The following is a 27,654-nucleotide window of genomic DNA, read 5'->3' on the forward strand; positions in this document are numbered from 1 at the left end:
TACCTCATTCTTTTGAAAATATTCTAAATAATGTGTTATGTATATTGCTAAAAACTGAAAAACCAAACTTCTGCAAAACACTAACCTCTGCTATCGAATATTCATCTATATCCCATTTGTTTTAATAAAAACAGATTTTAGACGTAGATTTGACCCTAAGTTCAGTTGTACAATATTTTCAATGTAATTATTTGAAGGGTCTTTACATAGGTGAAAATACATTTCTCAGTCTATGGTTTCTCATCTCTAATAAACCAAAATTATTAAACATTTACACAATATAGTAGTGCAATAAATAAAACTGAAGCCCTAAAAATATGATTCCTATCTTTACAAAGATTATATTTTCAATTTTCATATTCCTTTTAAGCACCAATTTTACACATCAGGCAACCATAATTGTTGCCATATGACATAAACTCAGTTAAAACAACGCAGTTTACTCAATAATACACACTGAAAATAAGGAAAAAAATCAAAAATATAAAGTTATTTTTATGTTGTTAAGAAATACTTACATATGCAAGTAGTGTTTTGTTTACTTACTTTGGGGAATAATTGCACACCAAGTAGACAGCTTTGGGCCATATCTGCCCCCAGATGTTCATGTTATGGCACAAATTAATGGCACAGCCTATTCTGCTACTTGTTGCCCACACCACCTACATTAGAGAAAAGAAAGGCTTAGAAAAAGTAGGCTGAAATGAAGTAAGACAGCAACATATCTGAGAGAAAATGCATAAAAGTGAACTGGAGAACCAACAGTTACTATTCAAAATGAAATGAGGCAATGTCAGAAACAATATTTTTCCTGGCACTTGGGGAAATACTTAATTTAACTTTAAAAAAGAAAAGAGATACACAGGTATATAACTCTATCCAGATATAAGACATAAACATCTTATTTATTACTAAATAATTCAAATGTTACATCCTCACAGTCCTAAATGCCGTATTAATTTTCCTGTGAAGAAACTTACCTACCAAATGAACAGAATTTCTCATCTTAAAGCAGAAAGTACTGGAGCAAAATTTTAGGTGTTCAAATTTCTTATACAATGTGACATTTTCACTGTGCCACTGGCTATCAGGGAGTCCAATACTGATCTTAATCTTGTCCCATGCGAAGGCATACAGAACCATTTGCTTTATAGTCACTAATAATCAGTCATAGAAATTCTAGAAACTCAGATCTGTAGTGAGCTTTATCTAGTCAAATCTGCCATTTGTTGTTTGATTTAGAAGTTTTAGAACATGTCCGATACCCAATCCAAACACTGAAAATTTAAAAACATGATAAATGCTGCACACATGTGAATATTGAATGTCATGGTAAATAAAACCATATTTTTATTTTTTGAAAATAAAAAAATCAACATCTGTATTTGAAGATGGTAAATTCCTTCCCTTTTGCATTTACTGGGGTCATATTAAAGTATTTTATATGTAAAATCATTGAAATAATATTTTTAAGGAAATGTCTGTACTTTTTTCGATAATTATTCTTGTTTATAAAAATTTATAAGCTTGTTCTACATAAATCAATATTAATATATTTTTAATAACCATATAAATGACATAAGGAAGGCAAATGTTCAGTATCCTAAGTTCTCCCACACACACACACAAAAAAACTTTGTTAGTTTACACGAACTCAAATTAAACGAATAAAGTGTAATATACCCAAAACATACCTGTGTATAATGAGTACATACAGGACCAGAACATCTGAATGGACAATACGGGTTGCACTCATGTTCATATGGGTAGCTAAAGTCTTTGACTTCATCATACCATGCTTGTACATGAAATGTTGGGGGTCTATATCTATTTGAAAGAAAATAACCACAAAAGTCAAGTAAGGCTGGAGAAAATATAAAACCAAATATTGCCAAAAAGATTGATGAAGTTGGGTAGAGAGGCAGTTTTGGGTAACTTATTAATATTAAATACTTTTGCACTTTACATCACTAATATATCAATTACTTGAAACAAAAATAAGTTTAAAATACTACTGATCATTCTGGCAGGATATTTATTTTTTATTTGTCTTGGTGTGACTGCTTGTTTTCCTTTTAGGCACTAAGCCTTTGAAAACTTACAATGATGAATTAGTAAGTATTTCATTTCAAGCTCTTATGTTTTCAGAAACAAGAAGTTGTATTTTAAGCTACCTTCCCCAATGTGCTCCCAAATTCTGTCCAATTGATGGAAGCATGCTTGCAGGTCCATGTTCCCACAAACAAGTTTCAGCCCAGGATTCTGCAGATCTTTCCAGTTCTACATCCCATGTCTACAATTCAAAACAAAAACAAAATACAGACACAAACAGATAATGTATATATACAGTTTGGATATTTCTTTAGAATACAGTGTTACTCAGTTCTTATGTTTTCTCCCTTCTTCTTAGCAAAGTCAGCATCTTAGTCTGGGTTCTCTCCATCTCTCATATAGATTTCTGCACTAGCCTCCTAATTAATCTCCTTTCATCCACCTCTCATCCCTCCAATCTGCTCTACAAGTGATTAGAATTACCTAAGTGGACACAAATACGCTTAAGTGATTCCTCTAACCGCATCCAACAAATCTCTGTATACTGTTCCCTGTCATAAAACATGTTATTCCTTGCTTTTGCTGGCATCGTTTCCTCTGCCTAAGACTTCCTTCTCCCAATTATTTGTCAAACAGCCTCTAACTCTTACTTCACAATACAGCTTTATGTAATACATTCTTGACACATTTGCAGTTCTCTTAGAAGTAAGCTATTCCCTACTTTGGGCTCTTAAAGCTTTGTTATGCTCCTTTGTTTAGCAGCTATTACACAGCAGTGTTAGTATTCGTCTATATGTCTCTTTCATGGGACTGTGAGTTGCTTGGGGGCAGTTATTTAACTCACGCTGGTACCTTCGGCCTATTATCTGTGTCTGCCATATGGCAAGGTGGTTAATAAACATTTGCTCAATACATGAATGGTTAATGAATCTGTATCCTATAAAATATAAATGCATTTTTGTGTACAAAATTCAATAATATTAATTCATATTTTAAAAATAATTTATAAAGTGATATTTAAAATTATATTACTGAAATAATTTCATACATCCTGGGTTTAATATTCAATTTGTTAATTTGAAAATCAGGCAGTATAGTGAGTGTGGTGGTAAAAACAAAGAGCTGGATAGAACTGGACTCAATATTGGCACAACTACAGGATTCTGGGCATGTTAAGAGGGTAGAAAAATAGTCCTGGAACTAGAAAATGAGGACACAACCTAAGGTGATAGCAGTGAGACTGGAGAAAAGCAGACAGTCTGAAATAATGTTTAGGAATTTAAATTCGTAGAAGTTGACGGATGACTGAAGGAAGGTGGTGAGGGGGAAAAAAAGAAAAAAGGGTGAAGACTCATGAGGTTACCAAACTGTGAGAAAGAAAAACAGAAAGAGAAATAGATTGTTGTAATAGAAGTGTATGTCTATTCACTTCAATGCATATTTCAAGGATGATGTGTGAGGTGTCTGTGATACATGCAGTATATATGTCAAGTAGAAAGTGGAATTAGATGACTGGGGTTCTGGGGAAAGAAATACACTCTGAAGATATGGATTTTGAAGTTATTCACTCAGAGATGAATTTCTTCAGGAAGATGATACAGAATGAGAAAAGAAATGAAAAGAAAATTCTGGGGTTATCAAAATTGAAGGGGAGAAAAAAACAATGAGTTAGTAAGATGAACTAGGGAAAATGGAATCAGAAAGGTTAAGAGAAAACTGAAAGAGGATTAAATTATAAAAGTGACAGGACAAGAGACTCCAGGAGAAGAGAGTGGGCAATTAAGGTCAAATGTTACAGAGAAGTCAAAGAAGATGAGGTCTGTTAGGTGCTAATTCATTGTTAAGAGCAATTTCAGATCTGTCCTAGGCAGAAAATCACAGCACAGAAGGTTAATAAGTGACTGGAAAGAGAAAGTGGAGAAGGCAAGTGGGAGTTACTTTGTTAATACTTTAGAGAGGAAGAAGAAAGATGGGCAGAAGCCAAAAAAGATTTGATGCCAGGCTCTAGAGAGAATTTTACTTTCTTTGATTTTTAAAGGATGGAAGAAACCTAATCATGACTATAGGCCAAATGGACAAGACACTAGAAAGAAGCACCAAAAAAAAAGTATGTGTGGGGAAGGGAAGTTTCTTCACTCTTCATATAATCTTTTTATATTAAACATTCCTCCTCATTCACTTGTGGATCTGAAATACATAAAATCATGCTTTCAAAGCCAAAAAGTAAAATGTATACAAAATTAGGGTAAGTATATTTTCATTATAGTGCATCTTTATTATCTAGCAAAAACACACACACAAAAAAGTGTATTTACATGCCACTAAAAAATTAACAGCAGCAAAAGTATCCGGTTTTCATAAAAACTTGAATTTCACTTTGAATTAATATCAAATGTTCAAGATGACTGATTTTGTGATACAGACATCAGTAAGTATTTATCAGGCAAGCACTTTATTCGCCAAATACAAGCATACTATTAATTAAATTCATTACTTAAGTTAGACCTAATTTTTATAATTACATATTATGTAATATGCAAAGGCATAATTCAACTTGCTGTCATTATATCCCCAGACAAATTAGGTAAGAAACAAAGAATTTGGCTGAAGTCCCAGAAAATGAGTAAGATGCTGATTTCCTTTTGTTTTCAGAAGGTTGGAGAGATGGTCATCTCTCAAAAGCAAACATGTTCCAAAGTAGAGTTCCCTGGAAAGTAAGTTGTCCTTAAGAGACAATCAAATTTTTGTTTTCAATCTTGGAAATCAGGTTCTCATATAATACTTTAGTCCTAAGCATAGTGAAACTATACTTATCCACAGGTTTCTAATCTAGCAACACAGCAATCTCATAGTCAAAGAGCAGCCGGGAACCAGAAGAAAAACGTAAACGTTCCTAGATGGAAAAAAAAAAAAAAAGCCTTGAAACCACTGGGATGGTTTTAAAACACTCTTCCCACAAAGGGTGGAGTTGAATTCCCTCCCCTTCACTTCAATTTAAGCTAGATAGTGATTCCCTTCCAACAAACAGAATGGCGCTGTGAGACTTCCCAAGCTAGGTTAGGAAATACAGACTCTATTTGATTCTTTCTCTTTTAAAGACACACATCTTAAAAGACCTGAGTCCACAAATTAGGAGTTCAGCTACCCTAAATAGGTAGCTGAAAAAAATAAGGTGGAGAGACCACACAGAGACAGACAGAGATGCAAGAGGAGTTCCCACTGTCTGAGTTTTCCTAGCCCAGTCAAGAGATCTGTGAGTTTGCACGTCCAGGTCACTGCAAACAAGTGAGAGACCCAGAGCAAGGAACCCCACCAAGGGAGTCCTTAAGACCCTTATTCAAGGTCAATTTAGTCTTGTTTTACACACAATTCTACAACTTTAGATGTCAGTTTTTCTTACGAAATTGAAGATGGATCGTTTTTAGAGAAGATATACAACCATTTCCAAATTCACAAATATGCTGTATTTCCTAAGTTTGTTTATATATCTGTTGTGTAGAAACTGGAAAAAAAATCTAAGACATATCATTAGAATGCTTTAAGCTATGTTTTCTTATTTGTAAAATGTGTCAGTTGAGATAGACGATAACTCAGGTCCCTCTGAGTTATCAATTGTTGAGTATATATTATGGATAAGCTGTTTTATAGCATAACTTGTCTTCTATTTAATCCATTAAAAATGCGGGGTGGAGCATATAAAATTAACTATTATAATATTAAAATAGGGACATACATTATTTTAATATAAGAACTGAGGCAGAGGGCATGCAACTAAAATTTGCTATCAATGTTTAATAAATATTAGTTAGTGACAATTTTAAAAGTAATTACTTGAAAAATCTAATCAAGCATTGGTGTTTAGGGCAAGTTCAATAATACAAATCAAGGACATTCTTTTTAAACAAATCACTGAAAATATAGCTGTCCTGTAAGAAATACTATCATTTAACATGACAACAGCATGGAATGTATATTTTTATGCTACAACATAATGTTTTAAGACTGGCAATAATTCATACCCATCCCATTTAAATGCAGGTTACTCTCTATACATTTCTATTTAAATTCTAGATTGCAAATTAAGTCAAGATGGCCTAACCGGCTTCATTTTTTCTCTCTGAACTATTCACCCAGGACTAATTTAAAGCCAAGCCACACTTAAAATTACCATTTCTTTGTAGAATGGGTACTTGAGGTGTGCAGAAATAAAAACCACTCTATTTGCCATCTACATAAGTAAGCTGTTCCTTCCGAGAACATAGTAGAGTCTTTAACTGAAGTTTTATTACTAAAAGAAACATTTAGAATACTATTAACATACTTTGTCTCCAGTGACATTTTTCAACCAGTTCACCATAGTGGCCCTATCGTTTCCTGTGTGTGTGTACATAAGAAACCTTAAACCTTGACAAAGGACTTTCAAAAGTAAACCTAGAAACATATAGTCGTTTCAGCACTAAAATACTGTTTGTAAAAATCAAAAATTATGCAGCTAGACATGTACAGAAAATTCCATTGACTGCTATCGTTTGTGAAATATGGTGGGCATAAACAATTCATATTCCTATCAGAATACCTGTTATCCTATTATAATAACAATGACAGTTGCAAATCACTCAGGATTGTAGTTTTTAATAGGGTTAATATTGCTAGCTTACCAGAAGTTGTATCCCTATACATTAGGCAAAAACAGTCATTAGTAATATGACTCTTTCTCTTTGATATTGAGAATAGCTTCTCTCTTACAAAGGATTAAGTATTTTCAAATATATTCTTTGATTATTGTAAATGTATAGCTCTTTCCAGATTTACATAATTCTAAAATTCATGTCCTGGAAATCACTGACTCTTTATAGCGTCAAAATTATTATTGTAGTACATTAAACAAGAGTTGAAAGCCAATGTTAATTAGTCACTATGAATTTGTCTGAAGACCATTTTCTTAAAACTGAGGCTTCAAAAATATTAGTATACAAAACTAAAGTGAACAGTAGACTCTTTTTCAAATATGTCAAACATTAATCTGAACTTTTTAATTAATTATTATTATTTTAGATTGCATTAAAGCACATGAAGTAAAGTTTTGTGATATTATCTGCTTGATGCAAATTTGTGTAATTAGACTCTTCATACATAAATCCTCAAAGATCAGAGGTAGGGATGGAGATAATGGAAATCCCTTTATCCACAAAGGTATTGATAAGCACTTCTTGGTGAAGGTATCATGATAGTTAGTCTACCAAAGGAAATACGCTGGGTGACACCGAAGCTGTGAAGTAGTTTATTTTATAGAGTTAAGTTCAGCAATGAAAAAATATATGAGTAAACAAAGACATTTTAACAGGAAATTGACCAGCATGATCTGATACCTTTAAATGCACAGAGAAATAATCTCCTGCCTGGAAACTCTCACATAATTTAATAACTGTTCAGTGTCATTCTAAGCAGGGAGAAATAGGATTGCAAGATTTTCTACCATTCTCTAGAAATAATGTTTTAATTCGTTATAACTTTTTGCAGAATTGATACAGCTTTACTGGATTTCCAAGATAAATGCAAAAAAAAAAAAAAAAGGTCTTTGACTACCTTACTATTAGGTATCTTAATTAAATGGCAATTAACACCAGTCCATGACACAATTTGCAATTTAATGTGGGCTTTTAAAATATGCATTGCTCTCTGGCAAAGTAATAACATCAAAGCACAGTGGTGTTGAAAATGCAGTTACACTGGAAATCCAGATCTAGGCTGAAAGCTCTGGTCTTACCTTCCTACTAAAAACGATAAATAACAATGAAATTATTTTTTAAAAAACTATATAAGCATTTGCTATAAAATCTGAAAATGAATCCCACAAAGATTTGTCTTTTTAGACATATACATATGCATACAGAAAACCACGCTCATGTCTCTAAGCCTACCTCAGTTCTGAGCAGTCACTGGCTGTCAGAAGTAATGATACCATTCCAGCTTTCCATATATTGAAAATACCTTTGAGTATTGAAAATACTCTTTCCTTAGGGCCATGTCTTCTAGACATACGCAAGCAAGGTCATTAATAATAAGTGTTTCTTTCCTTTTTTTATATAGACAGATATAAAACTAAGCTTGCACTTGTTCCAATTATTCAAACTAAGGTTAATTAAAATACATGATACACCCTGGAAGAGTCTTCTTTCCCATTTAAATTGTGTACTTTCAAATTTATCTCTTTGATTATGTCAAGCTTGGCTTCTGTTTCCTTGTCTCTGACATTAGTAAGCTGGAGTAAGTCTCTTCAATTCCTTTTAGCTTTAAAATTCTATTATTTTGTACTTATAGTCTCTTCTAGAGTGCCCCATATTGCTTGTAGAGTCCCATGAAAACTTTCAAACATAAAATAATATTTCTGATGACAATAGAGGCTATTTCTTAGCTAAGAAGAAAAAGTTGATTTGTGATTTTCAAGACTGCAAAGCCAAGAAGGTTTCAAATCTTCTAATTATGAGTCTAGAGGAGAACTGTTTCCAAATCACCTCTACTGGAGAAAGTTTTAATATTGTCCAAAACAGAGAAATACAACTGAAAACCTTCCATAAAACTTCCCAGTAAAACTTCAACATAATTGAATACGACAAGAAGACATTCTCAGTAAAAAGTTCAAAATGGGTCTCTCTTCAGCTTAGTCCTGAAAACCAAATGGTAAAATCTTTGAAATAAGGCACAGACTTCCACACGTAATTTTTCTACACAGCTAAAAGGAACACCAGGATTTTTCAACCAGCTCATGAATATAGAAGCAGTTGAAGAAAATCAAAGACATATAGAGCTATCTCTTTCTAAACACAACCTTTAAAAGATAATTCTTAGAGTCCGCCTGCCGATGCAGGGGACATGGGTTCGTACCCCGGTCCGGGAAGATCCCACATGCCGCGGAGCGGCTGGGCCCGTGAGCCATGGCCGCTGAGCCTGCGCGTCCGGAGCCTGTGCTCCGCAACGGGAGAGGCCACAACAGCTAGAGGCCCGCGTACCGCAAAAAAAAAAAAAAAAAAAAAAAAAGATAATTCTTGTCCTGTCATATCTTCTGGAAAAACAGGTTTGTAAATATCCATCATATGTCACAACATAAATCCCTCCCAAACCACTGCTGTTTTCCTACTTAAACCAGAAAGTGCAATCCCAAAATCTTATGGAATAAGCTGTCAGTGTTAACCTCTCAATAGCAATAACTTGATCTCCAGGAAAGAATTTGTTTTTCTATGGAAGTAACACATTTAACGGTTCACAAAACTTCAAATTCCAAAAATAATGCCTCATTATAAAATCTTAGCCACCTTCTTTTCTCCCCGATGGTGGAATTATCAGAACTATAACAAAGAAATAGACGTCAATGAAATCAATTAATCAATCATTCAATCTACGCTGAAAGAGTGTATGAGGTTTCTGTGACAAAGTCATCTGGTATAGAAAGCACTACGGAAAACAGTAGTAGTACATTCCTTACAACTCAGATATTACCTCAGGTGTTTAACTTCTGTGCTTCACCTGCTTTGAAAAGACTGTAGTTACAGGGAAAATGCACGAGGCTCAGATTTCAAAGGGAACACCTGTGTTTCAGGACATAGAGGCTTTGCCAGGTACTGAGAAAGTAGCAGCGTTACCTCAGGGCAATGCACATATTAGGGTCTCCTGTAAATTACAGAGATGTGAGGCAGATGTGGCAGAGTTTTACTTAAAATCTACTTCAAAACAAAGCCTTAAAAGTCTTTAAAAAGATAATTTAGGGAAGTGCCACCTCCTTTTACTAAAATTAAAATAATTTTTGGAATGAAAATTTAATGTGTGGATAAACTGACAAGATCATTTTAATTAAACCCATTGTTTCAATATTATACAGATAGACCGAATGCATGGTGTAGGGCAGATTGTCTTTGTGAGGCAGCCTAGACATTAATTCAACAAAATCCTTACATTTCTACAGAATATCTGCTGATTCATCTCTCATCTCCCTGCCAAGGATCTCTCAAGTCTGGCGATAACTTACCTACCTCACTTATAACCCACTCCTCAACATGGGTCCTCTACTGCTGGCTCTCTGGAACGTTAAAGTGCTGGTAAATCATCAGGAGATCTGATTTTGACTTGGTAGGTCAGGAGAGAAATCAAAAAGTTATGACATTTCTAACACTGGTGCCAGAACCATACACTGAATACTTCAAGAAGCAAGGTACGTACCTGTCTGTTCATATTTCTCGGCCATTGAATCCATCAGAAATTTTCCCCTACAGGACTGTTCTTTCTTTCCCCCCCTCCTTAGTTACTTAAACTTTATCCTTTCACCAAAGTCCTGTTCACAATCACTCTCCTCTTGGAAGTCATTCCAACCACAATACATGCTCCATTTACCTCACCCTTCTCTGAACCTTCTTAAACATATAATTTACCAATTACTGTATGTTCTCCTAGATCTGTTTCTACCACTTTCGGTCTTAATTCTCAAACTAGAATTTTAAATCAAAAACTGTCCCATACTTTATCTGTGTTTTCCTAATGTCACCTAATATACTTGGCATATAATATGTTGCCAATATGTACTCATCGATTATCTCTAGCCTCGGCTGGCCTGTCCTGGGCAATAACTTGGATCAGAGATACAGGAACCTAAATTCCCTGCGTCAAACACACATGTGTGATATAAACTCGGGTGAAAGGGTGTTCATGATGTACCTAGGCTAAACAAAAGGTAATTCTTGAAAAGCTGAACTCGGATTATTTTTGTAAAGGTCATATATATCTATCTTTGTATTGACTTTGTGATAAATTCAACACTGTAATGCTTTCATTATTTTTGTTGTCATTTAGGAGAGAAGCAGTTAATCTTCAAGACTATATTTTGAATGTTTAAGGAGACCTCAAAGGAGACTTGAGAAAGTACAGTACCACCTATGTTATTTAAGTCTTCATCTACAAATATTGAGCCAATTTATAAAAATGAGGACCTATGTTTTAGTTTATTTACAGCTCATAAATTTAGATAGATATATGATTAATCTAAAACTCAAGCCTAAAATATGCATGCTAGGAAGGATAAACTTTCATAATAAATCACTCTGCATGTATCAGTTCATATATTTAAATAGCAAACTGAAAGTAACAAGTTTTGCAAGTAAATAAAATATTTATTGCTTTTATTTATTGTACTTGGGGATGTCTTTTTAATTTTCAAAAAGAAAAAACAGATGGGTTAACAAATGAAAACTTCTTTTTGAAAAAATTAGTAAAAGATAAAGTTTATGGACAAATAGAAACCGAAACCTAAAATTTAACACCATTACTTCAACTTAAACCAAAGGCTAATATAAGAAACATTTAAATGCATATGTTTACATACTTTTAATGAAACTGCTATAGTAAGTTGCTCATTGTTCCTATATTGGGAATTCTGTGTTAAGTTTTCACTAATTCCTGCTTCAAGAACGATAAATTATTATGCTTCCAAACAGTCGTTGAGAGCTATGTAAACCATATGGTCTCCTGTTTTCCTTGGCTGCTAGGAAACTCAAAGCTGGTTTAGTAACCATAGCATGGTCAATCAGATGTTTAGGTGTCCCTTAGGAACTTGCCTATACATTTGTCTTCAACAACTAAACAATGACTAAGAAGATGATGTAAAAAAAATAGTTTACCAAAGTCTTTATTTGAAAATTTGAGAAAGAATATTGTGTTAAATATTCTTCATTTTTTCCCACATAGTCACTCTCACCCACTTGCTGCCATACTCTATGTTCCAAAACGCTCAACTCTACATCCTGAGTTACTTCATGCTCTCTTGGCTCCTGGGTTCTAGTTGAATTTGGCCAGTAGAAGACATGGACAGGAGGTAAGAGGTTGAGAGGTGAATTTAAGTATGTATTACCCCCTCTTCAACCCCACTCATCCCCTGAGTACTCTGCCTCACAGTGATGGTGCCTGTGTCCTTTCATACAGCCCTACTACCAGGCTCTGGTCCTCGCCAGGCTGTGGTACCACGATTCATGCCTGGGTGTCCCCCATCCTTGTGGCTCGCCTAAGCCCTGCCCACAACTCTGCATACAGAGCCTTCATTAATTTTTTCCTGTTAAATCCTTGTTATTGTGGCATTTGTTTTCCTAATGAGAAATAATATCTGAGAATAAAAACATCTCACAGAATGTGTATTAGTAAGCTGCCTAACATATTACCCAATACCTAATATATCTTAATAAATGTTCTCTTATTCCTCTATTCCTCTAAGAATCTGCTTCATTTGCTGTGATTCACATAATCTTTTTATGGCACATTGTTAATATTCACGAGACTAAGGAAGAAATTTAAATCCCAAATTTTGAATGATTAAAAAAAGATAATCACTGCCACCTAAATTTCCAGTGAAAAAGTAAATTTCTTAGAATTCAAATTTAACACACTGTTAGTTATAAAACGAAGTTTACAGTAAGTTATGCCTAGCTTTGCTTTGAATCTATTGACAATCAACTCTATAAGTCAGGACCTTTGTTCACATTAAATTTCCAGGATGATATTTCCACTGAAGCCTCCAAGTAAGTACCTGTGTAGTTTAGGTTTAGTTTAGTGTACATACACACACACACACACACACACACACAGAGGAATAATTTAAAAAGTGTTAATAAAATCAAAGTTTGGAAATCCTTTGTAATAACTGTATAACTTACAAAAGTCAAACTAATACCAAATTATGTCAAATAAAATGCTTCTTCGTAGGTATGCAGAGAAGGAAAATGTATAGGGCTATGTTGCTCAAGTCTGCCATGAGTCGCACTTGATAGAGCAAGATTATTTTCATCTTTTCAGCTGTTCTCACAGATCATGACTGCCATGCCCTCTTCTCTGAATCAACTGTACACATATTCTCATATCAACATCTTATCAGTTAAGGTTCTCATCATCCAATGCCCTCAACCACGGCCCCTACCACACGTTGACTATAACGTCTTCCAAACACTATTTCAAAATGTACCTCTTCTAAGAAGACTTTCCTGGTTACTGCTTTATTCTGAAATACTTTTAGATTTATATACAGTTTAAAATATATTCATTTGTACTTCTTATCACACTCTGATTTACATTTTGAAAACAGTTCTCCAGCAAAAGCCATGGCATTCTGATCATTGTATCTCCTGGAAGACTCTATCCCTACTTGCTGAAGGGTCTGGCCATCCCCACTTCATGAGACAGAGGTGTCCATAACCCAGTATAACTCTGAAAAGTCACTAAAATCCAATGCTAATTTAGCCACTTGTCATACTTATTAGAATGATTTTACCCTAACCAAAAAGCTAATGTACTTAAAAATAAAACATAAACACTTTGAAATGAATGCTTTTGCAAATTTCTAATAGTATTTTCTTGTCGAAACAAATCAAATCCTCTTTCATTCTGCCCATTTTAGAATCACTGTTGAAAATCCAATCATCTTTTTATTTTTTCATTCATTCATTCCATTGTTTCCCTTTCAACTAGCATAAACTGAGCTTAGAGCATGTGTCAGCCTCTCAGCTGGGGAAATGCAAAAGTTACGAAACACAGCTCCTTCCCACAAAGGAAAGTAAGGCTAGAGAAAGAGACAAGGATGTAAATAACAGAGGCAAAGGCAGGTAGGAAACGCTGTGGAAGCCAGGGAACGGGGGTGAAGTGCACCTAACTCCGTTCAGGAGGGTTTAGACAAGAGAAGATTCGTCATTAGAGGTGAGTCTTGAAGGAAGAGCAGAAATTCACTAGAGAGAAAACAAGATGCACATAAGTCATTCTAACATCTGCAAAAGCAACAGGGCTTGGCAAGATCCCTACAGCATAAAAAAATCCAAGGTATATGGAATAACGGTACAGATGTTCCTGTGAAATAGCACTGCTTTTTATTTGTTTAGATGTATTCACTATGTTCACGGAATTCAGTTCACAAAGCTCTTCTCTCAGCCCTTTCTTTCTAGACAGGAGTTCTGATGCTCTTTATTCCATCTTCATTCAAAAGCCTCCCTCACGCCCCCCCCCCCCCGCCTTTTTTAATCTCTTCGGTTTCCTGCCTCTGGACAACATCTGATCTCACTGTAGCTTCTTTTGAGCATATCAGTCAATCCTTCAGTATTTCAGATTTGGATTTGCCATGTCTTCAGCAAACATAAGATATAGTTTTATATTTTATTCCCCTGTTTAGATGGTTACTTTGTACTGTTTGCTTACTTTGTACTGTTTGAGTTGCAACAATAACGCAAAGGGGAGAGTTATAAAGAGTAACTCCCATGCTCATTCTTGGGTCTTATCTAATAGCTCATTATCTGATCTAGCCGACCCTTCCCAGCCCCACACTGCCACCTCCTTTCTTGCTCGCTTTGGAATTCTACTTCCTTCTCACTCATATGGCCTTTAGAGTCTCTCCTGTCACTGACTGCACTTCACTTTCCACCATCCTGCAGAACTGTGCCATCAACTAAATTTGACATTTCATTTTCTACCCCTCCTCCAAGCTGATTTAAACATTGAGTGTTGGGGACTCTTACCGTTCAAGCTTCTTTATCTTTTTGGTTTCTAAGCACTTCATGAAAGGGAATGAAAAGGAGTGTCTATTTTCCTGCACTAATAGCTAGAGTTGCTACCTTATAAAAAGGAGAAGGTGAATGTGAGAGTTGAGATGAAAAAGAAAGTATCTGGATCCTCGCGTCAACTTTTAATGTCTTAATTTAGACCTCGCTTTCTCCAGAGAGCCTAAAGCTTTCTACTCAAAGTTCCATTCCCAGACAGCAGCTACCTCTTCACCTGGGAGCTGGTTAGGAATGCAGAATACTGGGGCCCACCCAGACCTACTGAATCAAAATCTGTATGTTAACAAGGTTCCAGGGAATTCGTATGCACAGTAAAGTTTGAGTGGCACTAGACTAAAGCACCCCTTATTTCTATTCCCCAAATCATACCTAGCTGCTTTCCCATGAAAAACACTTGCTACTCAATTTCCTGACGTTTGACTTCAAATTTTTCTTTGATTAAAAACAAAATATAAAGCATTTAATATAGACTATTAAGTAGATTGTATCCATATTCATATATTGCCTTTAGGTTAATGAGTTTCTAATAGAGAAAATCTGTTGCCTTTTTCCCAATAAGTTATATCTAAGCAGTTGACTTAATTGCACCTCATTGATTCTGTTAACTAGTTAAAAGAAAAAAAAAAAAAAGTAAGCTTCACTGGATCATAGTTCCAGGTTCCTACATTTGGTGAGTTTAATAACCCACTAATCCAAGTCACATATTTGGGTCATTCGCATAATTTAATTTTTAGAGTTCCCATCCAACTATGTGTATTTAACCTCACTCTGCAATTTGAACCTCAAAAACATTACTTGGTCTATATCTGTATCTGTACTTGATCTGTATTATGCACTATCTGAATACTTAAAAAATCCACTGCCCTCCCCCACCCGGGCTAACATGCCTTTAATGTCTTTCACATCTCCAGGAGCTGCCTAGTCAAATGTCTTCAGAGGTCAAGCAAGTGACACCACATGATGTGGCTGGAAAGAGTGGGGTGACCTACGGCAAACCAGAGAAATCATTACTTTAAATCTTCCTGCTTTTTGGAAATAGTTTACTACTACATACTCTAGTAACACATAACCTAGTAAACCTCTTCCCTATCTATTAGATTTTGTAACCTAAAGCATGGTGAACCAAATGAACTTAAAGTACTTCCAAACATCTCATACATTTGACTCCACAGAGATCTTTAGATAGTAACTCCAAAATTACCATTTCATAATATCCTATCCTCACACCCCTCCATTCCTGCTTTCTCAATCTCAGCTGACGATCTTGCTACATACTTCACTGGGAAAAACAGAAGCACCCACATGAAAATTCTTTTTCCATTAAATACACCAACCGACCTGCTTGTGTACCTACAACCTCAGCCTTTCCTGTCAAAATAAATGAACTGACTTTGGAGTTATATTTCCTCCCTTCCATGTCAAGTGCTTTCTCAACTTGTGCATTTCCATTAACTTACAAGCATGTTCTTTAAAGAACAAAACCAAGAGCATTGCCATATACCCGTGTAGTGCTAGCTAGTTCCATTTCTCAGATCTTCACAGCAACGGTATCTTGAGGAGTTACTTAGTTCCTTCTCAACCTCCCCACCTTTCGTTCTCTTCCTCCCACTTCAGTAAGACTTCGGGTCATACTCCACCCTGAAATGACTCTTATCAAAGTCACCGGCAGCCTCCGTGTCCACAAAACGATTGTTGGCTTTTCTTCCTCTTACTTCACTCCTCAGCAGTATGGAAGCTGTTGAACTCTCTTCTCCTGGCTTCTGGGACACCAGGGTAGCCCGTCTTTTCCCCCAACCTCACTGACCACTTGTTCTCAGCTTCCTTTGCTAGCTTCTCCTTTCTGCTCAACCTCCATATGTTGCCGGGCCAGGGCTCAATTCAAGGCATTCAACCTCCGTCCATAAAAATCTTCTCAGATGGTTTTGTTCCGTCAGTTAAGATGGTCCCTAATAGCATCTACATGATTTCCACATTTTTATCTCAAGTCCCACCTCTCCACTGACCATTAAACTCAACTGAGGATGACATGGCATCGCAAGATAAGCTTGGCCAAAAAGAAACGCCTGATTTCATGGCCACCTTCTCCTTTCTGTTTCTCCTCCTGTCTCAACGAACGCTTCAACTATCCACCAACGTGCTTGAGTAAAAATCTGAGATCCTTATCCTTCATCCTTCACATTAAAGCTATCAGAAGACTATCAGCAATACCATCTAAACATACCCTGAAACTACCCCCTTCTCTCCATCTTTACCACTGTCACCCTGGTCTCAGTCACTATCATCTCTCGCTCAGAAGATACCAGTGGCTTCCTAACTATCTCTCTGCTTTCAGCTGTGACCCTCCTGTAGCTCACTCTCCATAACATAGAGTAATTTTATGAAACAGGAAATATGACCGGGTCAATCCCTTGCCAAGAATTTTCCAATGGCCTTCCGTTTCACTCGAAATAAAATCCAAATTTCTCTTCACCAATGACCCAAAAGGAATTCTCGCCCCTGCTTATATGTCTACTTAATTTTCTAACACTTTCCTCATTTCTAAATAAAATTCAGCCACCCTAGCCTTCTTTGTGGTCCCTGAAGACTCCTACCTCATTCCTGACTTAAAGACCTTTTGCCCGGTATTCCTTCTGCTTAGATCTCTGGAGCTTTGTTTAGCTGACTCCTTCTTGTAATTCAGCTCTCAGCTCAAAAGCCACTAACTCAGAGAGGTCTTCCACAACTGTTTAACATGTTAGCTCCACCTTTATCATTCTCTATCATCTCACTTTGCTTATTTTCATTAGCTTGTTGAACCTTTTACACACTAATGTATGCTTCAGCATCCAAAAACAGTGCCTGGCACAAAAATGCTCAATCAGTAGTTGTTGAATTAAATGTTTTTCTAGTCACAAATTTATCAATGAGAATAACAAATTGTTTTAATCAATTATAAATGCCTTTCTGTAACTTCTTGAAATTATGAAGACAACAAATACTTAGAAAAATAAGGAAAGGGTTATTAAGCATACTTACTGTAATACCTTCACCAGACAAGTCATTACCACTTCAATTTTCACATTTTCTTCCAATGAACTAAATGTTTTATGTTATATATATATATAAAATATATATATAAAAGACATAATAACATATAAAACGAGCATAGATTTATGCTAGTTTCATAAACTTTAATTCAATTAGTCAAAATCATCAAAAATACGAGAATTTAAATTTTAAATCATGTACAGTTACGTGGTTGTATAAATTCCTAAAAGAAGTATGTGAAAGAACAAAGCTGAACAAGAGCAAAGAATGTTCTTGAACTAAACGTCACTCTGAATTGTGATTATAAATGATTATAAATGACCACGTTTGCTTTTAATGAAGGCATTCAGTAAAGGTAACTACAAAAACAATTAAGCTAAGAAATTGCATTTTCCTACTGACTATAAGATATGTTCCCTAACTAAACTACCTCTTCTAAAACTAAGTTAAAACTTTTGGTTGGAAGAGAGTTAAGGCTGCAGAGCCCACCTGGCCCATAGGAGGTGGTTCATTCTTCCTTGAACCATCCTAGGATCACTATGATGCCACCCAAACTGTGTTATCAGACCTCCAGTGTGGCCTCCATATCTCAAAATTCAAGGGTCCTCATTTTACTTGATCTTTGTAAGCAACATTTAACAGAGTTGATAATCCTTTCTGCCTTTCTTCGCTTGGCTTTCAGGACATGTTGCTTCCCTGGTTTTCTTCCTGGTCCTCCATTCCCTTTGCTGCGGCTCCTCTCCTTCCCTACGTCTACACTGTAAAGTATGTCGAGGGCTCACTTCTTGAACATTTCTTCTTTCTGTACTCATTCCCTTGATCATCTCATCTCTTCTATTGCCTTTAAATACCATCTAAATTCTGATGAATCCTAACCGTATGGTCCAGATTAGACTATACATATCTAATTGCATACATGACAAATTCACTTGGATATTTAAGGGAAATCTTAAATTTAATCTATCCAAAATTGAGCTCCAGCTTTCTCTACCAAAAGCTGGTCTATCCACATCCTTTCCTGTCTTAAAAAATGGTAACTCCAATATTTCCAGTTCCTCAGGCAAAATCTGTACAGCCACACCCCACATCCAAAATCTGTCTGTGTTACCTCCAAGATGGAATAAAATCCCAACAACACACTCCATGATGGTGCAACTGGTACTTAATGAACAGGAACTGGGCCACTGACCTGTTCTGCTAAAGTTCTCACCTTCTCTTGTTTTTAGGGGGGGTGGGAGAATAGGCTGGAGGTGAGGGCAGACCACGTGGAGAAACAGCAAGCACCTTTATCCTGGGAAGCAAGGAGGCAGAGTTTGCTTCCACCTCCTCTGATCTCTTGGAATTAGGTTGGCAAAATGGGTATCAGTAACCTGCTGATTTCTAGAATCTCTGTAACCACTCTGAAGTCAGTACAAGTTGAAAGTTCCCCATCGATATTTAAACCAGAATGGAAACTGCCACCAGTTTTCAAAAACCGCAGCCAGGGCTTGGGTGGGTTTAGACCTTGCACCAGATGCAGTAACTCCCAGCCCATTGGCTGCCTGGCTGGCCAAGTCAATTGCACTAGTCTTGCAACAAGGCTTCCTTGAATTTATCAATATTGATGTCATGACTACAAAGGAGTTTCAGTGTGGATTCACACCATGCCACTTCTCTTCACCTTCAAGGCTACCATCCCACTCCTAGCCACCATCAGTTGCTGGAATGATTGTTGCAATAGCCTTGAATCCCTGCTCACACCATTGCCCCACCTCCCACCACTTTAAAGTCTGTTCTCAACAAACCAAATCGATTCTGAGTAAGTATAAGTAAGACCATGATATTCCTCTGTTCAAATGGCTCAAATGGCTTGTCACTCAGACTCAGAGTGAGTCTTTAAAATGACTGCGATGATGTGTATCTGTTCTCCTCAGATAAAGCTCTGACCTCATTTTCTGCATTACTTCCACACTCGCTCTGTGTCAGCCACATGAGCCGCCCTGCTGAGCTGGGATATGAGGATCTTTACACCTATTCCAGGAAAGGAAGAATGTTTGTTATGTTTACTGCTGGGTCCTAGACAGTGCCTGGCATTTGATAAATTCCTAATACCTGCTGAATGAAGGAATAAACAACAATAACAATTTCAAAATTTTGTGACACTTTTCTGGCTCTGGGTGTTCCGCTCTCCTAATGAAACTGCTTGTCGTCTCTTGCCTTTCTAAGATCCTAGGTTTGCTGCTTACATTTAATGAGGAATCTTAATCTCCCAAAACTCCAGGGTAGTAGAACTGAGCTACAATGTCACTACTAAATTTAGTAGAACTGAGCTATAATGTCACTCTCTTCCTATAGGTACTGCCATCTACAGTGGAACTTCCAAAAAGGAAACTACATTAAAGTGTCAATGTCTTTAAAAAAACAAACAAACAAAAAAAACACACAACTATGTATCAAATTAAGGTTTTGAAAACTTTTAAATTCAGTAGAGGAATAAACAAAACATAGCTTTATTGTATCTAAACAACATTAGTGAAGTAAAATAAAAACACTTTAAGAAAATTAAATGTTATTTTAAATATAGAATAAACTTTAAAAACTTTAAATAAGAATAACATTCTTTGAAGCAAGAAAGATATTTCAGGTACCTCTAAGTGCATATGGATTATACTGTACATCATTAAGAGATGCAAATATTTAACTTTTGAAAGCTACCAGGCAAGTGCCAGTATACAGAGAGAAAGATCATTGTTTTAGGAATCAAGAGTTGCAATAAAACCTTCTTGATAGTGAATTCCTGCCACTTTTAGCAAGATAAGAAATGTGTAGACACTGAGCTTTGGTAAATAAGTTATGATGCCATCATTTCATTCTTTGCATTTATTCTGGATATATGTCATTGGTGGCAAATAATGTCAGAAAATGTGAAGTTATGAGAGTTGTTCTGTGAGAGGAACTCACAAGCTAAAAATCACTTTTTCAGGCTTGTATTCATGCTACAGATAGTCAGAAATAGGGCAGAACTCAGACTAGCATCACCCTGTTCAGCAAACTAGGTTATCCCCTGTCCAGTTTCTGGAATTATCTGCTGCACTGAAGCACAGAAGAAAAATATCTGGATTTCCAGTGTTAAGCATGACCATATAAAGAATATATGTGACAACTGGAACTAAGCCATTGTTTGCATCAATATGTACCATGGACAGCAAGTACCACTGGCTATTTGGCTTGGAGCCTCTGGCTGCCCAGCAAAAGGACAAATATCCAGATATATTTTGTTCTACATTTGGAAAAATGCTGTGCAAAGTTTCTGCCCCTAGTCTCACCATATGTGAAGTGAGAGCAAGCAGGCACAGCCATCAACCCTCCCAGCAGAGTATCTGTCAACGGGGGGATGGTGGTGGTGGGATGAACTGGGAGATTGAGATTGACATATATACACTAATATGTATAAAATAGACAACTAATAAAAACCTGCTGTATAAAAAATAAATAAAATTAAAAAACAGTTCTCTAAAAGACATAGAAATAGTTATAATAGTGGAAAATGGCTTATATAATTAGCATGATATAATGACACATGTCATTTTTAGGTAACGTGTCCGTATGTTGCTAAAATACATTCTAGACTTAGGTACGCTTTCTATCACAGTGAGCTATTTTGGATTTTAGCCAATCAATAAGTTTTAGAGGCTCTATTAAAAATTTGTTAGAAGGGGTAAATACTCATTAATTTAATTATGTGATTAAATGATTATTTAAATTAATTTATTATTTAAATTCCAGAGCATTTGAGTATTATCTCAGCAGCTCTATATTACAGGACGATTTTTAGTATAGCATGAATATTTTTTTAAAAAATCCTGGATTATTTATTCCTTCATCTCTGGTATTTCCAGTTTCCATGTCACTATCTCTGGTGTTGGTGATATCCTACCTTCCAGAACTTTTATTGTTTTAATTCCCCTTTCTCACCTGTCTTTCATATTTATCTCATATATAATCTTACCTATTCTTCCATCCCTCCCTTTATTCAACACATATTTACTATCACTCAGCAATGTTCAGTCAACAAATATTTACTGAGTACTTCTTTGCATCAGGCACAGGGTTATAAATATAAGCAGGGTACATCCTTACCCTTCTAGGAATTCAGTCTTGGAAAGGGAAATAGACACGTATATATCGAATTGCATCAGAGGAAGCTTTACAGAAAGACAGAGTCTGCGCACTCTTGAATTTGTCAGGAGGAGACAGGATGCACAGGCATTCCGGGCACAGAGGAAACTGAACTAGCAAAGAGGCACAGAGGCATGAGGAACACCACCATCTCTAAGAACAGTGTATATTTTAAGTGTGAACACAGATTCAAAGATACGCAAGGGAGTTGAGGCTATGGGGCATACTGGGCTAGACCTTTTTTAAGTTATTCAAGGTGGGCTTTAGCTTGCGAGCAGCCAGAAGTTCACAGAAGCTTTGGGCAGCTGAGTGACCACCAGAGATTTGTCTGAGGGAAAAGACAGACTGAGTAACAGAGAGGAAGGCGGACTAAAGTAGAAATAAAGTAGGACTAGACGGTACAGTCCATTGCAGGGGAAGCTGCGGTACCCATCACGGGGGCGGTGGAGGAGAGCGAGACCACGAGCATCCGTTAGGATGAAACAGAAGACACGGATTCAAAAGACATTTCTGAGACAGAATCTAGAGAATCTGACAAGTAACTGTGTATTTATGTTTGTGCGTGAATTTTACGTGGAAGTGGGTAGGGGGAATGAGAGCAAGGCAGCAGCTGAGGCTGTGCCCAGTTTTCTTTTTGTTTGTTTGTCTTCTGTTTAGAGACGACTAAGCCGATGTCCATGACATCCAGGGAGAAAAGTAGGACCCTGGGCAAGGATGGAACAAAAGCAGCTCATCTGCTTTTTAGAAATCTTAAACTTGAAGTAACTGGGGAGTCAAATGACATGGAGAGGACCCAGTGGGCAGTCGGAAATAGGAAGACAATGCTCAAAGAGGACTGTTGGATGGAGTGTCAACTACAGAGCCATCAATATACGGATGGTATTTAAAGTCAAAGGAGTAGATAAAGTCCTGTAGGAAGGGAGAAGGCCGAAAGTAAAACCGTTGGGGCCAAAAGTAAAGTTTTAAGAGATGAACAGCAAACAAGAATATGCTGAAGAAATAACCAGAAAAATAAAAGAACCAAGTGATGGGGTCGAAACCCATGGAAAGCAAAGGCTTGAAGAAAACTAAGAGTGTGCTCAACAGGGTCAAATATCTTACCTCATTGCAGCCTGTGGGTTTTATATTCCTACATCGATTTTACCGATGAGAAAAGCAATGCCCAAAATGATTGCTGACCGTCAGACTTCGCATACCAGTAAGCAGCAGAGACAACAGGAGAACATAGGTCCAGCGCCAGTGTTTTTTCCTCAAAAATCCATTGCCTCTTCAGTAACAGCTTCATTTGATGACCTAAAAGCCCCAGTTTTTCAATGTATCCTAAGTTAAATGCCGGTAATCTCTCTCCTTAAGTTCACTGGTTTCTATCATTAACAACTCGTTTCTCCCCTTCCTGATTCTGCCACAGGGCTTTGCTTTCATCAACCTATTCTGCTTCTAGTTTCCTACAACCAGACTGCCACTTACTCCATGTGTGTCGGTTCCTCTTCTTCTAATTGAGAAATGGCCTCCACTCTTGGCCACAATTTGTGGTCCTGATCACCTTCCAGGAACAACATAAACCTCATCTTCCCCACTGATTAACTCTCTCGCTTAGGAATATTCCTAAATTATTCTCCATTATTCTGTGCTCCCCTGGCATTATTCATACATGTGAACAAAGAACTCTGTGTCCTTGCTCACTTGAAAATTTTCAAATATGTCTATTCTTTCTTCTCAATCAGCCTATAAGCTCTTCAAGGGAAGAGGTGGCCTTGCAGAAGCCATTTTTAACCCTATTAAATGAGCATTAGAGTACGGGTAGCGTTGTGATGTTAATAAACGTGGATGTGACTTGGCTGCCGGAGTTCAAGCACAAAGAGTACACTAAAATAAGCACCAAATGTAAATAAGGTAACTGGCTGTGCAAATTTTTAACGTAATATGACACATAGAGTGTAAGTGGCCAAAAGTGGTGGCACTTATCATAGGGCATTGCAGGTTTTATAGGAAGTGGCTCTTTAGTTAGTTTTTCATTTTGTTTTATCAAAATAAATACACTTTAAACAACTATTTGAACAAATTTTGTTTTCACGGGTTGATCTACATCTGTACTTCCATTATTAATATGTAAGATATAAACCAACAGTATTTCAAATAAAACAGTATTGTTCATTTAGACTTTCCCATAAATATGTTTTCTAGAAAATGTGTTCCAGTACTACCACTGGGAAATAAACTCCTCTGCAGCCCAGTTATTGGCCAGGACATAGTTCCAGTACTAACAGTATCTAAGGGCAACACAACATAAACCCTGGCTGGTTTCTGAATCTACATTTCAAGGACAGAATGAAACCAGTGAAACTAAAAAGAAACTCATATAAACATCCTAGACCAGACATCATACAATAGGCAGTTATTTTCTTTGGAAGTCAGACATGAAAACAAATCACAGAATGTTCTTTCATTATTCCCATATTACTTAAAACACACACAAATATTCTCAGATTTCTTTTTGTGGGTTTAAACTCTCAAGTTCTTCCTTATTTTAAATAAAAAGCAACTGAATACCTATCCACATGGAATAAGCATACAGTGGCCTACTTGGAAAAGCTCCATAATTGGCTCTTTCTGTTTGAAAGCTCACAGATGAAGAAGTCACAGAATTTTGTACTTTGAACAAACACTTTAAAATACACAAAAATCAGAAATGTGAGACATTACAGATGTCATATCGTGCACAGAATTTTGAAAAGAGCGAACAATTTCGTCAGATATTCTATTTAAACAGTATAAGGAGACATAAAATTGGTTATATGTCTTAGTAACATTTACTGGGACCTTGTAATTGCAATACGCCTGATAATGAGCTAAACTTTACACAGGTCATCTCATTCCTCACATAATCCTCACAGCAACCCTCTGAGGTGAGTGCATGTGCTAGACATGAAGAAGCTGAAGTAGAGGGAAATTTATAAGCTGCCTACAGTCACCTAGCTAGTATCAGTGGCAGAATTTAAACCCTGATGGCCTGATGTTTGGGCCCTGATTCTTAATCTCTGATGAGTTCTCTTGAGTGCTACCTACTTTCTTTAGGGTAAAATATTTTTCTAGAAAAAGTTAAAATAATATAATGAAATATTTTGTAATGGGTAATGTTACCTTAGAATTTCCATGCTTCATGAAAGTTACCTAAATAGAGAATACCTATCAAAACTAATGTAAGTGCAAAAATAAAAGTAAAAACCAGAATGTGTTCAAATTAACTGTACCCTGCAATGTGTCCAAAGGAGAAATGTTAGCACCACTGTTCCTTAAGTTTGCGGTCACCAATGATTATTATCAGCCTTTGCTAGTGCATTCCTAATTCATGCAAGTAGTATAGATTTTTGAATTTTTTCTGAATATTTAGGGTATGAAGTATGCTAATATTAATGAGTTATAGTCTTACAAGAGTAATAACTAATAGTCTTTAAAAAGTAATTTTGTTTCCCCAACTTGCTAATTTACTCTCAGAGTGAATGTAAGGTTATTAAGGATAAGTCACATATTTTTATTTAATCCTTCACCCAGGCTTATTTTCACACGTCAAAGTTCACAAACAAATCCAGAAGAAGAAAAAAAAGCCATTGCCAAAGTATTCCTTAACAAAAAGCAACCACAGAAACGTACACTTCACAATATGTCATTTACATACTTCTAAGAAACAATGGCCCATTAGAAATGATATAGTTTGCAAGGCAGAAATAGAGACACAGATGTAGAGAACAAACGTATGGACACCAAAGGGGGTAAATTGGGGGGTGGTGTGGTGGTGGTGTGATGAACTGGGAGATTGGGATTGATATATATACACTAATATGTATAAAATGGATAATTAATAACAACCTGCTGTATAAAAAAATAATAAAATAAAATTCAAAAAAAATGTAGGGAAAAAAGGTAATATGGGGGCATTAGGCAGTTAATAAAAATACTCTTTTCTAGAAAAAAAAAGAAATGACATATATCTGTATCTATCTACCTATCTATCCATATATGTATATCAGCCATCTGGAAAGCATCTTCAAATTATTGATTCTTGATTTTTTTCAGATCCACCATTCATAAGAAGATTCCATCGGTTAGGAATTAGGAAACAATTATTCTACTAAGTCACTTAAAAGCAAATACACCAAACCATCAGCACTTTCAGGATAGGAATCTTTCTCCTAAGAGTAGAATTTAAAGTACTTAGTAGGAACATTAGACCTAAAGGTATTTACTTCTACTCTGAAATTCAAAGAGCTCTTAGAATGAAAGGAGCACTAATAAAAGAGGATGCGGAAGAAGACACTCTTGAAGAAAATCTTTTTTTTTTTTTTTGAAATTTTATAGAGGACGAATAGTAAAAGGTTAAATACTAGCATGATGGAATTTAACCATGGAAGCTAAAAGCATTATTAAACATTTCTATGTACATACCATTTGAAAATTTTTCTTACCATATACTCCATATTAGAGGCTGCTGGATACACCTGACTTCGTAACTTATTATGAAGGTCCAGGATACTCTGCATGTCATTGTCCGTGATGGCCCTTTTCCCTCTTTGCTTTGCCATCCACCACTCACCATCCTCATCCATGTACTTTTCCAAAAGTTTGTCCAATAAAGTGGCATTAGGAACCACCATGGCTGGAATTGCTCTGGCCATGAATAGCACCGTGGTTACTCTGAGCCACTCCCGCGCAGTACACTTCATAATGAATGATCTCAGGATGTCCCCGGGAAAAGCTCCAAGAAAGGTTCTTCCACTCCGTCTGGCTATAAGGACATGCAGTGTAATTGGGGTGAAAATCCCGGCAGATATTAATTTTCTAATAACAAAACTAATCCAACAGTTACAAAGGGATGGAGCCAGTTTGATTTGTTTATATAATGCCAGCAAATGGACATGCACTTTTTGAAATAAATTTTCTCCCATCCATTTTTCCTCCAGAGGACTTTTCACAATTGTTTCCACAAAATAGACAGCAACATTTTCCAAGATAATGTGCATGACGCCAAAAATAAATGGCAAAAGTAACCGAGAGGAGCCAAAGCTTGAAAATAATTTCTGAATTACAAAGCTTTAAATGGCTAGATATATACAGCCTGCAAAGGGTATGATGTCCCTAGAATGTTTTATCAATCAATCCAGAGCTTCACGTGTCTCTCTCTGTTTTAAGGTATTATCTCAAGTGTCCCATCTCTGGTTCAGAATGTCAACGAAATTATGAAATTGAGGGTGAATGTTGTAAAGAGGTACAAACTGTTATTCACACATATATCCATGGGTACTTCTAGAGGGACCCCTGAATTAATGCGAGTGAATAGTTACGGTCGCTGGGGGAAGTCTCTTCTTATACAGCCACAGGTCAAGAAGAAAATCTTTATTTCCTAGAAAGTGTGTGCCTAACCTGTGGCCCGCACCCGATAAAGCCAACAGTACGCGGGCAGCTTCACAGCCTCTCCTCCCACCCGCCGCAGGCGCGCACAGTTCACTTAACCTAAACCAAAGGGCGCGACGGGAGGAGGTGAAACTCACAAACTCAGAAGGAGCTCCCACAAATCTCCATCGTGGCTGCTTTCCGAGCAGCCCACCCACCCTCAGTGACCGACCATTCTCTGCACGTTGATTTTTTTTTTTTTAAGTGGAGTTTAAAAAGCCAAAAGAAGATTGGAGAAGGCGGTGCGGTTTTAGAAATGCCCTTACCTCTCCAGCGTGAAGTTCCCTACGAGAGCTGAGCCGAACAAGACGGCCGGCTTCCCGCAGCCCGCACGCACGACTGCACATAGACAGCCCGGTTCGGGCAGGACCCGGGCACGGCGCGTCCTCGGGCG

The 27,654-nt window shown here is 36.6% G+C and overlaps 1 protein-coding gene across 1 annotated transcript in view; it reads right to left on the minus strand.

The window, feature by feature from the left end:
- CRISPLD1 (cysteine rich secretory protein LCCL domain containing 1) overlaps positions 1 to 26,595 on the minus strand; it is a 38,852-nt gene extending 12,257 nt beyond the window's left edge. Inside the window, exons 1-4 of the mRNA XM_022595296.2 lie at positions 26,276 to 26,595; positions 2,175 to 2,293; positions 1,695 to 1,827; positions 547 to 662 (exon numbers count right to left, since the gene is read on the minus strand). Coding sequence (XP_022451004.2) covers positions 547 to 662; positions 1,695 to 1,827; positions 2,175 to 2,293; positions 26,276 to 26,533 — 626 coding nt within the window. The 5' untranslated portion in view covers positions 26,534 to 26,595. The remainder of the gene's footprint in view (positions 1 to 546; positions 663 to 1,694; positions 1,828 to 2,174; positions 2,294 to 26,275) is intronic.
- Between the last annotated feature and the right edge of the window lie 1,059 nt (positions 26,596 to 27,654).

The sequence above is a fragment of the Delphinapterus leucas genome, chromosome 17 (genome assembly GCF_059928025.1).
Source record: "Delphinapterus leucas isolate spDelLeu-1000000601 "Yukka" chromosome 17, BTC_Dleu_Yukka2, whole genome shotgun sequence".
NCBI lineage: Eukaryota > Metazoa > Chordata > Mammalia > Artiodactyla > Monodontidae > Delphinapterus > Delphinapterus leucas.